The following is a 13,339-nucleotide window of genomic DNA, read 5'->3' as shown; positions in this document are numbered from 1 at the left end:
TGACTCTACACTTTCTCACATTTTATAGAAATTACTTCTCGACTCTGATGGTAACGGTCTCCAGGACTCTGCTCTTGGTTTTCCTCATGCTTTTATCTTCACCCCTGTGCAACTGTATCCACACTTCCGGTTTTAACTCCCAGCAATACCTCAGTCTAGGTTTCTCTTCTAACCTGAGAAATTAACAATGTTCACAATGTCTCCCACTTGGGATGTTCAAAGCACCCCATCTCAAAATGTCTAAAACAAAGCTCACCTTTTCTTAAAAAGCGTTCCTTTGTTTTAGTTCCTACTATGACTGATGCCCCCGAGCCCTGGCACCACAGTCAGGCAGCCCCTGGTCAGGCTCTCCCGATTCCTCACTTGGATCACGGTGACCCTGTATCTTTAATCATGACCCCACAGTGGGTTTCTTGCCTCTCGGCTCTTTCTCTACCTGTCTGTCCTCCTTGATGTGTCCAGGACGACTCTTAAAAAAATAAACACCTGACTCTGTTATGCCTCAATAGCTCTCAGTAATTACGCAACCTCGCAGTCCCCCATTAGTTTGAGAGAAAACCAAACTCTGTAATAAAACATATGTAAGATCTGCAAAATACAGTGTTCTCTCCTAACGTCTGTGAAGACTTCCTTCCAGCTCCAGTCTTCAGCCAATTAAATGAATTCCTCGCAGTCATTATTTGTCATATTTTACTTGTACTTGTCAATGTATCTCAGCTGATGGACAGCTGATGCTGAGACCTCTGCCAAGGTCTTTCCTGCCCCCAACCCCAAACAGGCGCTTCCTGCCCTGCAGTGAAGCAGCACCTGCAGCCCTCGCCCCCTTCCAGCACAGTCCTCACACTGCTTGAATCCTCACACATCCTTCCTGTCCCACTGGACCCTAAGTTTCCCCCAGCCAATTGGAGGAACTGCCAGCGTCTTCGGCTCTCCCTCTAACTACTACCCCAGTGCCTGATAGGAAGTATTGGCTCAGTGAATACTGAATGAATGAACAAAACAATAATCACAGTCTTCAAAAAGCCTCGAGTATTTCAACTTCAGTATATTTCAAATTTTAAATTCATTTTACCATAAGAAACTAAAATTAAAAATCCCCCAATTTTGATGTAGGATAGGCAATCTCTATAGAATCATATTCAACACTAAATCAATTTATTTCCTGAGAAGTATTAGAACTTTACAGAAGTTTGAGCTAAGAACCTAATCTATAGCATCCCATTTACCAGAGTAACACTGAGAATATGGTGGCCCATCAGATGCTGCTTTTTAAAGTTAACATAATCTACAGATACATCAATAAAAGCAGTCTCCAGGTCAGGAAAAAAAAAGTGTCCTATGCAGTTTGGAGTACGTCACTTAAATTTTATTCACCATATACGTTCTAATGTTATTTCCAAAATAACCCCAGTAGGCCACAAGCTTTGACAATTTAACTCAATATCCCAGCACCTCTAAGCATGCACATAAAAATCTAGCTTTGAACTGGGGGTAAGTGAAATAATTTTTCAAATAAAAGCAAGATGATGTAAGCATTTGTCCAATTACCTCTTTGCAAATCTGCTTCATTGTGACTTCCTCCAAGTTAGCATTGGCCAATAATTTCTTTACTGTTTCCTTTAACTCTTCATCTGTAGGAGGTTTCTTCAATTTCTTAATTAAAGGTTCATCATCTGAACTATCCTCAGATTCACTTTCTAAAAGTAAGATATTTTACTACATTTGAATAAAAATTTTCTTATATTGCAAAATAAATTAATATTCAAGACAGACTAGAAAGACTTCCATAAGAAGCATTCATCAGATATCCTGAAGGGGTATTAGATCAAAAAAATATTCTAAATCACCACTCCATAAATTACTTTAAAATGTGTGGGAATTCTTGTCAATTTTGAAAAATTATAAACTATAAAAACTTGGTATACTACTTTCTCCCAATGTTCTTCACCATTTACTTATTTTCTACACACATTTAAAATGTTATAGCATATAAAGTGCACCCTGGAAGTGGCCGAGCATGTGTCATTTCTAGCATACCTTTTTTGGAGCTGTTTTGATTCTTCTTGGTGGTGCTGCTGTCTGCCTTCTTAACATTCGCACTTTTTACAGATTTCTTACTTTTAGAAGTAGCTTTCTGTTTAGGTTTTTCTCTTTTAGATGTCTTTTTTGGTGGCTGCTGGGAAGGAATGCAAAGGTACATACACTCATGAGATGACCTGCCATCCCTCTACACCGCTCAACAATGTTAGAGAAAATTAATGTATTCAATCAATATCACCAATGAAAATTATTACTTATCATCAATTTCTGAGACAACCAATATGCTCAACAAACTTACCTTTGTCTCAACACAAGACTGGCCACATGTGAAGCTCAGAAGCAAACACTAAGAATAGGAGATGCATCCCTTTATTCCACACTAGACAGCAAGCTTTACATGCGTTGCCTCACTTAATCCTGAAAAAAGCCTAAAATTTAGGTACTACTAATATCCTGCTATTTACTGTCAGTCTCTCTTGAGGAATGTGAGTTCCATGAGGAAAGGGATTTTTTCAGTCCTCTTAGGTTCACTAGGGGCCCCTAATTCCTAAAATAGTGCAGGATGCACAGCAGTTGCCCATTAACTGTTTATGAAATATGAGAAAATATAAGGCTCAGAGATTATTTTGTCCAGTCACATTAACTAACAGAGTGAGATTCCAACGACTCCAGAACCTGTGATCTTCACTGCCGATAAACCAAGTACAAAACACGTGCATGTTAAAGCAACAAGGTTACAGTTTATAGTCACTGAGTCCCACCAGTCTGTGAAATGAGGAAACATTAATTCCTCTTTAATTAATTTTCCCAAAGGTAAAATATAAGCAAATATCCCAAGATAACTTAAAATCTCATCTTTTCACACCAAAAATACTGCAAATCACTTTTGACAGGACGTCTCTCCAAAAGTTTTACACTCTTAATTTCTGATATTGAAATTCAACCATTTTTTAAAAGGTCAGAAATGTGACTCACCCTTTAAAAAAATTAATATGTATAGAAAAATCTGTTCCAAAAGTTAGGTGGGCTTGGCTATTTCTAAGTACAGTTTACTGGATTATTTATTTATTTATTATTTTGGTATCATTAATGTACAATTACAGAAAGGACATTATGTTTACTAGGCTCCCCCCTTCACCAAGTCCCCCCCACATATCCCTTCACAGTCACTGTCCAGCAGCGTAGTAAGATGCTGTAAAATCACTACTTGTCTTCTCTGTGTTGCGCAGCCCTCCCCGTACCCCCCATGCACTAGACATGCTGATCGTAATGCCCTCTTTCTTTCTCCCCGCCCTTATCCCTCCTTTCCCACCCATCGTCCCCTGTCCCTTTCCCTTTGGTAACTATTAGTCCATTCTTGGGTTCTGTGATTCTGCTGCTGTTTCGTTCCTTCAGTTTTCCTTTGTTCTCATACTCCACATATGAGTGAAATCATTTGGTACTTGTCTTTCTCCGCCTGGCTTATTTCACTGAGCATAATACCCTCTAGCTCCATCCATGTTGTTGCGAATGGTAGGATCTGTTTTTTTCTTATGGCTGAATAATATTCCACTGTGTATATGTACCGCATCTTCTTTATCCATTCATCTACTGATGGACACTTAGGGTGCTTCCATATCTTGGCTATTGTCAACAGTGCAGCGATAAACATAGGGGTGCATCTGTCTTTTTCAAACTGGAGTGCTGCATTCTTAGGGTAAATTCCTAGAAGTGGAATTCCTGGGTCAAATGGTATTTCTATTTTGAGCATTCTGAGGAACTTCCATACTGCTTTCCATAATTATGGTTGAACTAGTTTACATTCCCACCAGCAGTGTAGGAGGGTTCCGCTTTCTCCACAACCTTGAATATGGCATGATTTTTAAGCACACAAATTAAGAGCAATAACAGTCTAAGTATAAAAATTTGCAGTGATAAAGGATAATCAAGCCATCTCCATAAAATGTTACTATGGGACAAACGTAAAGACTTAAAATGAGGCTATATTTAACATCATCTTCTAGAAGGGATAGTGTTCCAGTTTAAATGGACAACTAGCCTATAATCTATTAACAGGAAAATTCCACACATCGTCGTAAACACTACAGAGGCCTAACAGGAGAGGGTGTGGGCTCTGGGGGCGAGCTCCTTGGTTTCAAATCCTATCCCAGTACAGCTCGGGGCCCTACACTCCTCATTTACAAAATGAGGGAAATAACAGTACTTAATTATCTTATAGGAGTAAATGCATTAATATGGGGAAGTACTTTTATTGGTGCTGAGCACGTAGGAAAGAATATTAGCTATTGTTACCATTATGAGTGCTTCCTTTTGCAGTGAAAAAGAAACACTTTCATCATACAAACATAATTTCCTCCAATAACCTGAAGTTTGTTAAGATTTCTTTAAAGGCAAAGCAGACATGTAGAATACATACATAGAATGCAGGTGATTAGACTCAGTGGCACCTGTGTTAAACACGGTGCATCATGCTCATTCCATTACATTCAGGCAGACAGCACTGGGCTAACCAACACCCTCTCTGGCATGACAAACTACATTATTTATACTGTGTTTGACTTCTCTTTAATAACTGGTTAACAGATGATTCTGTGACAAGCTTAAGGTAGGGTTTCAGTGAACTCTCTTTAGGCTGATGAATGTTGCCATGAACAATGAAAGCTGAGAAGGGCAATGATCAAACTCAGTAGAAATGCGTCCCCTCAAGCAGGGAGGCAGTGAGATGACTGATCAGCCCACATCGTGTGCGTTAGCTCTGTATGTGTGGACACACTGCAGGTGCCCTCAAGTTATTAGGTATGGAAGGAAGAGGTCGACACTGGAAAATGGGACATCTCAAAGAACAGATCTGGTTTTTGGCAGTTAAGGTAAACATGGATAACCTGGAATTGTGGAGGTAATGGAAAGAGGTCCTGGGAGAGCTAAGAAAAATTAAACCATACACACTTAACTTTTACATGAACTTTCAAATCTTCGTTCATTTCCCCTCCTCTATTTAGGAAAATCTCACTCATGATTCTAATCCAACTTAGCAATCACCTACTCTAAACCTTTCATAACACCACCAATTTGATAAACCCACAGTGCCACATTGTCTGACGTACAACTCATTCATCCCTACTTTAGGGAAGGCGTTACGAAGCAGTGCTAAGAACCGGGTTTTAGAGCCAAACTTCCCGGTTCAAACCCTACTTCCACCATGGGCTGATTTTGCATTCTCAGACAAATCCCTTCCCTGCCCTGTGCCTGTTTCCACATCTGTGAAATGGAGTAATAATACCAACTTTGTGGAATTTAACACTTTCCCCCCTACACATTTTATTTCAGACATTGGGGTACACTTTACAGTTTACATGAAAATGATGCCTTATAGGTCCTGTGGATTCAATGAACTATAGAATGAGGAGAACTGTTCTGAGGATCAAATGAGTAAGTATATGTAAGGCAGCAAACAAAAACATTTTTTGATGTACTTACAATTAAACTAGCTACTTCCATCTGTTTCCCCACTATACTGCAAGTTTCTTGAGGGCAAAGCTGACAACTTCCATGAGGAGAGAGACTGGACCATCTCATGTAGCTCTACCCACTCCCAGCAACTGGAGTGTTTGTATAAAGAAGCTACTTAAACATTTGTCATGTTTATCTCGGTGTCATCTGTAGGACAGAGCTTATTACTCTGAACCCAGGACATGGTTAAAAAAGGATTTGTCTAGCACTCCTGTCACATGCACTATCTCCTAAGAGCCAAGAAATAATCCGAAGGCAAGCAAAGCATTTATGTCATTAGAAATGGGGACACTGCCTCTGAGTGGTGAGCGAGCCAACGCCTTACAGCTCTAAGAACGAGACCTTTAAGCCCAGTGTGTCACCGACATTAGGTGCTTATAATGAGGACTAAGCTACCCATTCATTTCTTACCAAACTGAAGTATAGTAACAGCCAGTAATACTATAACCTATTTATTATACTATTAAATCTAACCTTTCCCATTACATACAAATGTCATTAATGGTGACAAAGATGACAAACGTCGGCACAAACCACGGAATGACAGGCCTCTGTATCAGGGCTATCTCTGGCCCTTGGCCTCTAGACTTTGTATGGGCTCCCAGGTCACATCTTCACATTTTTTTTAAAGCTAACATGTACCTGGTGTAATCCAATTTTGTATAAAAAATGTTTTCTCCAACTCCCTTTCTTTCATTATGCCAAGATGTCCTGTTTATCCTCTTAGAGTCAGATTGAACCATTACCTCCTGTGAAGGTTCTGTCTGGATCTCTGCTCCTCACATGCCCTAGAAAGAAGTAAATACGCAACTCCTGTGCCTCTGTTCTAGCCGATCGTATCTCCTCGGAGCTCTAAGTCATATTCTATTGTATTTTTTTCCCTCCTCATCTTTGACTTCTACCAACTAAACTGAACTTCTAAGGTATAGAGACACTCTGTCTTACTTGTTTCTTTATTTCCAGTGCAGATCTTAGATCTGGTCCTTAGTAGTTGCTGTGAAATTTGGAAAACTGAGATGGGAACAAGATCCTTGGATACTAGAAAACCTTTAATGATCTATTCCAACACTGCGGTTGTTCATTAGAATCACTCTGCTTGCTAAGACAAGCATGTTTTCTATTAATAACAGTTAGTCAAACTTCTCGATTGTAACATCACTGTCTTCTGGCACAGACTTGCCTATATGGTTGTACAGGAGGGAAAGGCCCCCATTAGGTCAAGTCATCAAGGGTGGTGCCTGGGTACCTATGTGTGTGTGTTTTTAAGCCCTACAGCTGACTCCTTCAGTGATAAACCATATAGAGTGAGAAGTGAATTTGTCAAGATTTGTCACCAAGCCTTTTCTATTAAGTGCCACATAAGTATTTTAGATTTTGCTAGCTACATACGGTTGGTTGTTTTTCATAAATCTTTTTAAAATGCAAAAGCCATTCTCGGCCTCCAGGCTATACAAAAACAGCCCAGTTTGCCAACTCCTGATCTAGATCATGAATCACTGGAGATACAAAGGTAAAAGACAGGAACCAGATAAAGCAATCATTAGGACAAACCCTCAAAAGTTTATACATTTGTGGCAAGAGCTTTTAGTTTTAAGTTTTTATAAGCAGAAGTGAATATACACTCATAGTAAGCTACTGCTTAAATCAAAGCTGGATCTAACTCGGCAGTTCTGTATGGCCAACTCTGAAGAAAGAAGTATGAGAATAGCAGCTCTGGAAATAGTAATACAATGAATGCATTTAAAAAATTGTTATTCATAACATCCTTAAAGTACAAAAATTAGGATATATATATACTCTCTCATGGAGTCAAGACTAAGTAAGGTGTAAGATGCGAAAGCAGATGACACAGCAGATTTTCGGTAGTTTCCCCCTTGTATGTACCAATAAATTCTTGAACAACCGGTAATTCTCCCCAGGTAGACTATGTCTGCAAGACAGAAGCCATGTCTCTCTTTTTACGCACTTAGCAGAATACTCAGGGAGAGTAAGACAATCATTCTGAATGAACAAGAATGATGAATCTATCACCAAAGGCTGCGCAATCCACACAACGCCCAGCCCACGGATTCTCCAGTGAAGTTGAGTGTATGCTGCTCTAGCTCGCCTCTCACTGCCTTACTCCGGACACAATGCCTAATCACACTCCGTACCCTGGGCTTTTCTGCTCCCCATCTTTCATACTCACAAGGTCAATTTCAATGGGTACTTCCATTTCTCCCCAAAGCTTTCCCTTATCCACAGATAAGGAGATTTTCTTTTGAAAGCCTGTAATATTAAGTATCACTCAAATCGTCTCTGGGTATAAAAGAACTTCTGTAACCCCAACAGCCCTTAACACACTCCCGATTTATTGAACTGGGCAATCGACAAGTGATTACGTTAAAGCAAGTACTGGCTGCCTATTAGTCTCTCTTAAAATATTCTGAGAATGTTAGTGATTATAGTAAACACACTATGTGGCATTATAAAGGAAAAATGTTGGAGGTACTCAGGATAGTTAAACCTTTATTATTTAATCAAGTGCCAAGACTTCAGTCTTTCAGCAAAATGGGAAATGAGGTGGTAACTAAAAAAAAGAATAAAGAAAAAACTAGTTTCAAAATTGTTATGGGATTTATTTTTAAGATTCTGGCTTGCCATTTTTGAATATACTGTGATTCAATTAGGACCATTCAGTATTTTAGGTATTTTTGATGTGCTAAAGGGAAACAGATAAAAACTGATGGCTGCCATTAATTTCATACAGTATAATATACTGTAATCTAAATTTTAACAAGATTAATATAAATTTTTAAAAATTTGAAGGGACTCTTCCATGGCTCTGATAACCGTGAAGGTATAAATCAGAGGAATGACACAAGCGCTTTTTGAAGGAAGGCAAAAAAAATTCCTGGGAGAAAAGGCTTACCTATGGCTTATAGGCAGCAGGGCTCTTGAAGAAGGGTCTCCAAAAAAGACGCCTGTCACAGAGCCAGAATTCTGTCCTCACAGCGGAAAGGTACTGGGTGAACAGATGAACAAAATTAATATTAGCTTAAAACACACTATTCTTTTAACAACTTGGCTGAGAAAACTCAAGAAAGCCAAGAGGAAAGAATGTGCAGGTCTCGCTATATACGCCACAGAAGATTGTAAGGGCAAGTTGAAGTCTAAGCAGATTCCATTACAGTGACCAACTTTGCCTTCCAACAATAGGTGTCAATAGCTGATAAGGTTTTGAGATTCCTCTGATCAAATTATGAGTTGGAGGAATACTTATTTTTTAAAACACAATTAAGGATGAACAAAACTTTCACATTTACACTCACACCACTACCAAATAATTTCCTCAGTGGTCCAATATAAATATATAAGTTTATCATAACCTGTAATGGAAAGTTTCTCTGATCTGGCAAACAGCATAGGATGGCTCACTCAACATCCTTTTTCTTCACCTTCCTTCCGTAGAGGCAGGAAAGCTAAAACCTGCATCTCACAGCTTCCCTTGCCGCTAGAGGTGGCCAGGTAATAAAGTACATGTAGACCTCTCCTAAAAGGCACCCCTTCTAGGAGAAAAAAAGCCAAAACACCACCAGAACAAAGCCCCTTGCTCTTCCCTATGGGGGAACAGGGGAACAATGCCCATAGGTACAACAATCATCTTGTGATCATGAGATTAAATGCCACATATAAAGATGATGGCTCAAGAAGAAAGATGGTACCCAAACTCTCAACACCTTTCTTGAGCTGCTACACTGGCCCAGAATTCCCTGTCTGTGATCTTCCTGTCATGATAGACGTTAACTCCTGTTTTGGACATTCTTAGTAAGGTTTTACGTATTCACAGCTGAAGACAGTCCTGATACATATGGGAACATTCAGGCAACTGTCAATACAAAGTAAAAAAACACTGTTCATTTTATACTTTTCTAGGGATAAGTGCTATAAAAACACAGGGAAACAAAAATTGAAAAAGTATAGGATAAAATCAAAAAAAGAAATTTAAGCTTTAAAGGGTCTAAAAGTATCAGAATTGTTTTCTGTCATGTGGTAAACCGCTTCTCCTTTCTCAGTACTCCCCAGGAATTCTCTGTGCTCGAGGCGTAACTCCTGGGGTGAATGTCATGGCTGAGCTTGGTTAATCTCACCAGTTCATTTTAGCAATCCCAATTATAGATGCTAACCCAATATGGGAACGAGTTTTTTTCAGAATACGTCCACAGAAAATAACTGAACCTACCATTTCCTCTTCTCTCACTTTTATGGACACTCTACCTACCGTTCTCCTCCTGGTTCTGAACCCCCCTTCTACTCCCCTAGGTAAGGACATGTCCAGGAGCCACAAGGCTGAAGTTTAAACCAGTTCTTTCATAAAGGAATTACCACCCAAGTCACTGTCAGAAGGAGCCCCTTCTCACTGAATTCTAAAGAAAAGAAGGATTAAGAGCTGCTGTGAGCCGCTTACTTCAGGTCACAGAAACAGAGGGACAAACACGGAGACCCTCCAACAAGCTGTCTCGGCAATCACGGGCTGACATGCTAACGGTGACATATTTTCTTATAAAAGACTTTTTAAGAAACACCAATTCTGTTCTAATTATGTAGTTTTCAATGTCAATACATTTAAGAAATAAATTTACTTATAAATTAAGTATACTCTTCTACACAGTTAAATATATGAAAATTAGCAGGTGAATAGTATTTGACCTCACATGGCCAATGGACAACTAACTTGACCTGTATTTCTGCTGGAGTTAAGATTTCTGATTGCAGTAATACAGCCCTCAGTGTACAGAGAAAACAAGAAATGTTAAAATTAATCTACCCAAGTTTATAGTTACATACTCTAAGAATCTAAAACAGAACAAGAGGCTGATGATCTTAATGATCTTTTATTTATGAAGGAAAAATTTATTCCAGGAAATAAACAGATTAAATAATACCAACTTAGCAATTTTCTTTGAAAAAAACTCCATCTACAGGTAATCTACAACTTTTCCAATCAACCTGCAACTCTCCTTTATGACTTCTTAAAAAAGAGGTTCTCTCACAGCATAACAAAAATACTTCTTTTATGAAGTTCCTAACAAGAGTGCCACTTAACCAAGTCTTCAAAACAATGGAAGAATAAGGAAAAACAAAGTTACCATAGAAATACTGTTCTTCCCGCTAGCACTTACCTTTCAGAAGCAGTTAGGACCTTTCATACAAGTGGAAATCAGGAGCAAAGGTTTGAGGAAGTTAACACTAAGTTTTGAAAGCATCTTTGGAGCAACGAAGAACACCTATGCTGCTGGAGGGGCATTTAGTGGGGGGCAGGGGGGAAGCTTTCTCAGAGCAGATTTCACTGGATTGCACTTTATTAAGTCTTATCAGTACCAAACCAAGCAGAAAAACTGGCAGAAAACAGAGCATTATGATATAGCTTTTATATTGTGTGACATTATATACTCAATGTGCTTTTAAAAGCATTTTTGTTTTCTTTTTTCCCTCCATGGATTTTCATCATTTGATCTGGGTTTCCAGCACAAGATCTTTGCTTGTGGCCCTGTAGAAGAAAGGCTTTGATTTATAGTGGTATTATTCCACTTGTTACCATGACCTATGAACCAATATGGTTATAAATCACGGTTATCCATATTCGCAGACCTCAACTAACTCTATTTAGAACAATGGGACAACAAACTGGAAAGCAAGTAAGCAAATGAGTATGAAATACCTTTAACCTTTAACACAATCGTTTGAAGCTGATAGCATTCTTACCCCTCATGTTACAGACAGGGAGCTTAGGTATAGGCAATTTATAAGTAACTTGCCCAAAATCAAACAATGATAAAGATACAGCTGAGATATGAATCCCTGATAGTTTCCAAAGTCCATGCTCATAATCATATTGCCTCTATGACAAAACTTGTGTTTATCCTCTATGACAACTTTTCATGCTTTACGTCTGCCTTTAAAAAGACTTTAGGAAGCATAGTGAATACACTTAGCAGATAACCAAAAATTTCTTGAATAGGAATACTATTATTGCAAAATTGCCAATAATGTATATTCACATATAAACAACATGTCTTTCTCCCCAATATCCTTAAAATCTATTCCATAAAAACCTTAGTATTCAGATTACTCATCTTCCATCACACTAAAAATGTATTGATATTTATGAAACACATGCTAGATCTGCAACACTCTATAATCAAGAAGCATTTCACAATTAGCTTTACAAAACTCTATGAAATTTGACATTAAAATAATTGTGGATTTTAAATCCCAAAAGACAGACGTATACAAAATATACACACATGTGAAATCAGAGTTCACCACATCTTTACTCCTTCTAATGCAGGGGTTATCAACTGATGGTGACTTTGCACCCCAGGGCGACATTTGGCAATTTGGAGACACGTCTGGTTTTCACAACAGGAGACTGCGGATGGGTGCTACTTGCATCTAGTGGGCACTCTACGAAGCTCAAGATGGCCCTTCACAATTAGGAATCATCTTGGCCCCAAACCTCAGGCCACATTAATCAAGTTCCTAAATAAGACAGGGGAGGTGACCCAATTTACAAAGCAAGTTCTGACCACTGAAGGGGTCACCAAAACACTGTTAACATAAGAAATCATCTCCTTGTACCACTTTTATTTATCTCCTTGACTAAAGACACACATCAAAGAGAGGATAAAATTAACCCTTTAAATGGTTTGGCAAACTTCTCCTCTTCCTGAAGTTTCACTTTGGAAACTAAATATTCTCAGCATTTTACAAATACTCCCAAGTTAAAGAAAATGGCAGGAATTCCTAAGTGATAAAAAACCTCCCCACCAATCAAATAAAGTTCAAGTGCTGTTATTCTCATTAATAATCCTCAAGTTGAGAAAACATGATGGCACTTAAATACTTGCTTTTTGTATAAAACAGGATAAAATAGTTCAAGTCAGTGATAAAATATGAATACACAATGCAAAAATACAAAGAAAAAAAAATCTGCTCCTTTGTGTTCCCGCTCAGGACGTGCGCCCCTCCTCCCGTCCTCTCATGTCCCACTTACCTACCCGAGTCTGCAAGGTCCAGGTCGAATCCGCCCCACACCAACCTCAGTCTTTTCCAACCCCTACACTCTGGCGTGGCAATACAACTAAAAGCGACTTAAGGGAAAGAAAGGATTATACTTAACTATTTCTCTGTCTAAAAGCAACCAATATGGTACTGAGAGTTCCTGGAACTGTTTTCTGGCCATAACTATTATATAGCAGGATATTTAATTAACTCTTGCCATACAAACAACTGAGGAAACACTCAACATTTTACCTCGTCTTCACTCTCTTTATCTTCATCATCTGAAGACTCCTCCTTGTTTCTCTTCTCATCTTCATCACTGCTAGACTCATCTGACAGGATCTCGGGACATCTGGCTCGCTTAGCTTTCCTGGCCATTCCAGAACTATTCCGTTCCTTTTTGTTGCCTTTGCTAAAAGACTTTTTCGATTTTGGCAATGGCTGCATGAAACACAGATAACACCAGTGAGGTAATATACTTCCAAGTCAATCAATTACTTTTGATATCCACTCAATTAATAAAATTTCCAAGCTTAGCAGTTTTACAGAGAATAATCATCTTTAATATGAGAAGTTCATTTTTGGTCTGTTACCAATGACCATTCACTCTTAACATGCAGGCATTCTTAACGTTCTACAAATGTTGAAAGAAGTACATACTCTGTTTCTGACATGGAACCAGAAGCCCAACTACACTCTGTAGCAAACTCAGATAGTTGTTCACACCTTACCGAGACAGGACTTT

General features: G+C 38.8%; 2 protein-coding genes across 8 annotated transcripts in view; one reads left to right on the top strand and one right to left on the bottom strand.

Moving 5' to 3' along the window:
* Positions 1 to 10,527, top strand: part of KDM1B (lysine demethylase 1B) — a 59,894-nt gene extending 49,367 nt beyond the window's left edge. For both annotated transcript variants that reach the window (XM_036994311.2, XM_036994312.2), the window contains exon 21: positions 9,853 to 10,527. In XM_036994311.2, the coding sequence (XP_036850206.2) occupies positions 9,853 to 9,906 (54 nt within the window). In that variant the 3' untranslated portion in view covers positions 9,907 to 10,527. The remainder of the gene's footprint in view (positions 1 to 9,852) is intronic.
* Positions 1 to 13,339, bottom strand: part of DEK (DEK proto-oncogene) — a 28,418-nt gene that overhangs the window by 4,227 nt on the left and 10,852 nt on the right. For 4 of the 6 annotated variants that reach the window (XM_036994318.2, XM_036994315.2, XM_036994313.2 and 1 more), the window contains 3 exons: positions 12,847 to 13,035; positions 2,038 to 2,176; positions 1,549 to 1,697 (listed from right to left, as the gene is read on the bottom strand). In XM_036994318.2, coding sequence (XP_036850213.1) covers positions 1,549 to 1,697; positions 2,038 to 2,176; positions 12,847 to 13,035 — 477 coding nt within the window. The remainder of the gene's footprint in view (positions 1 to 1,548; positions 1,698 to 2,037; positions 2,177 to 12,846; positions 13,036 to 13,339) is intronic. The other 2 variants (XM_036994316.2, XM_036994314.2) reach the window with 1 other exon arrangement.

This window comes from Manis javanica, chromosome 16 (assembly GCF_040802235.1).
Source record: "Manis javanica isolate MJ-LG chromosome 16, MJ_LKY, whole genome shotgun sequence".
NCBI lineage: Eukaryota > Metazoa > Chordata > Mammalia > Pholidota > Manidae > Manis > Manis javanica.
This window is presented reverse-complemented; position numbering and strand designations above follow the sequence as displayed.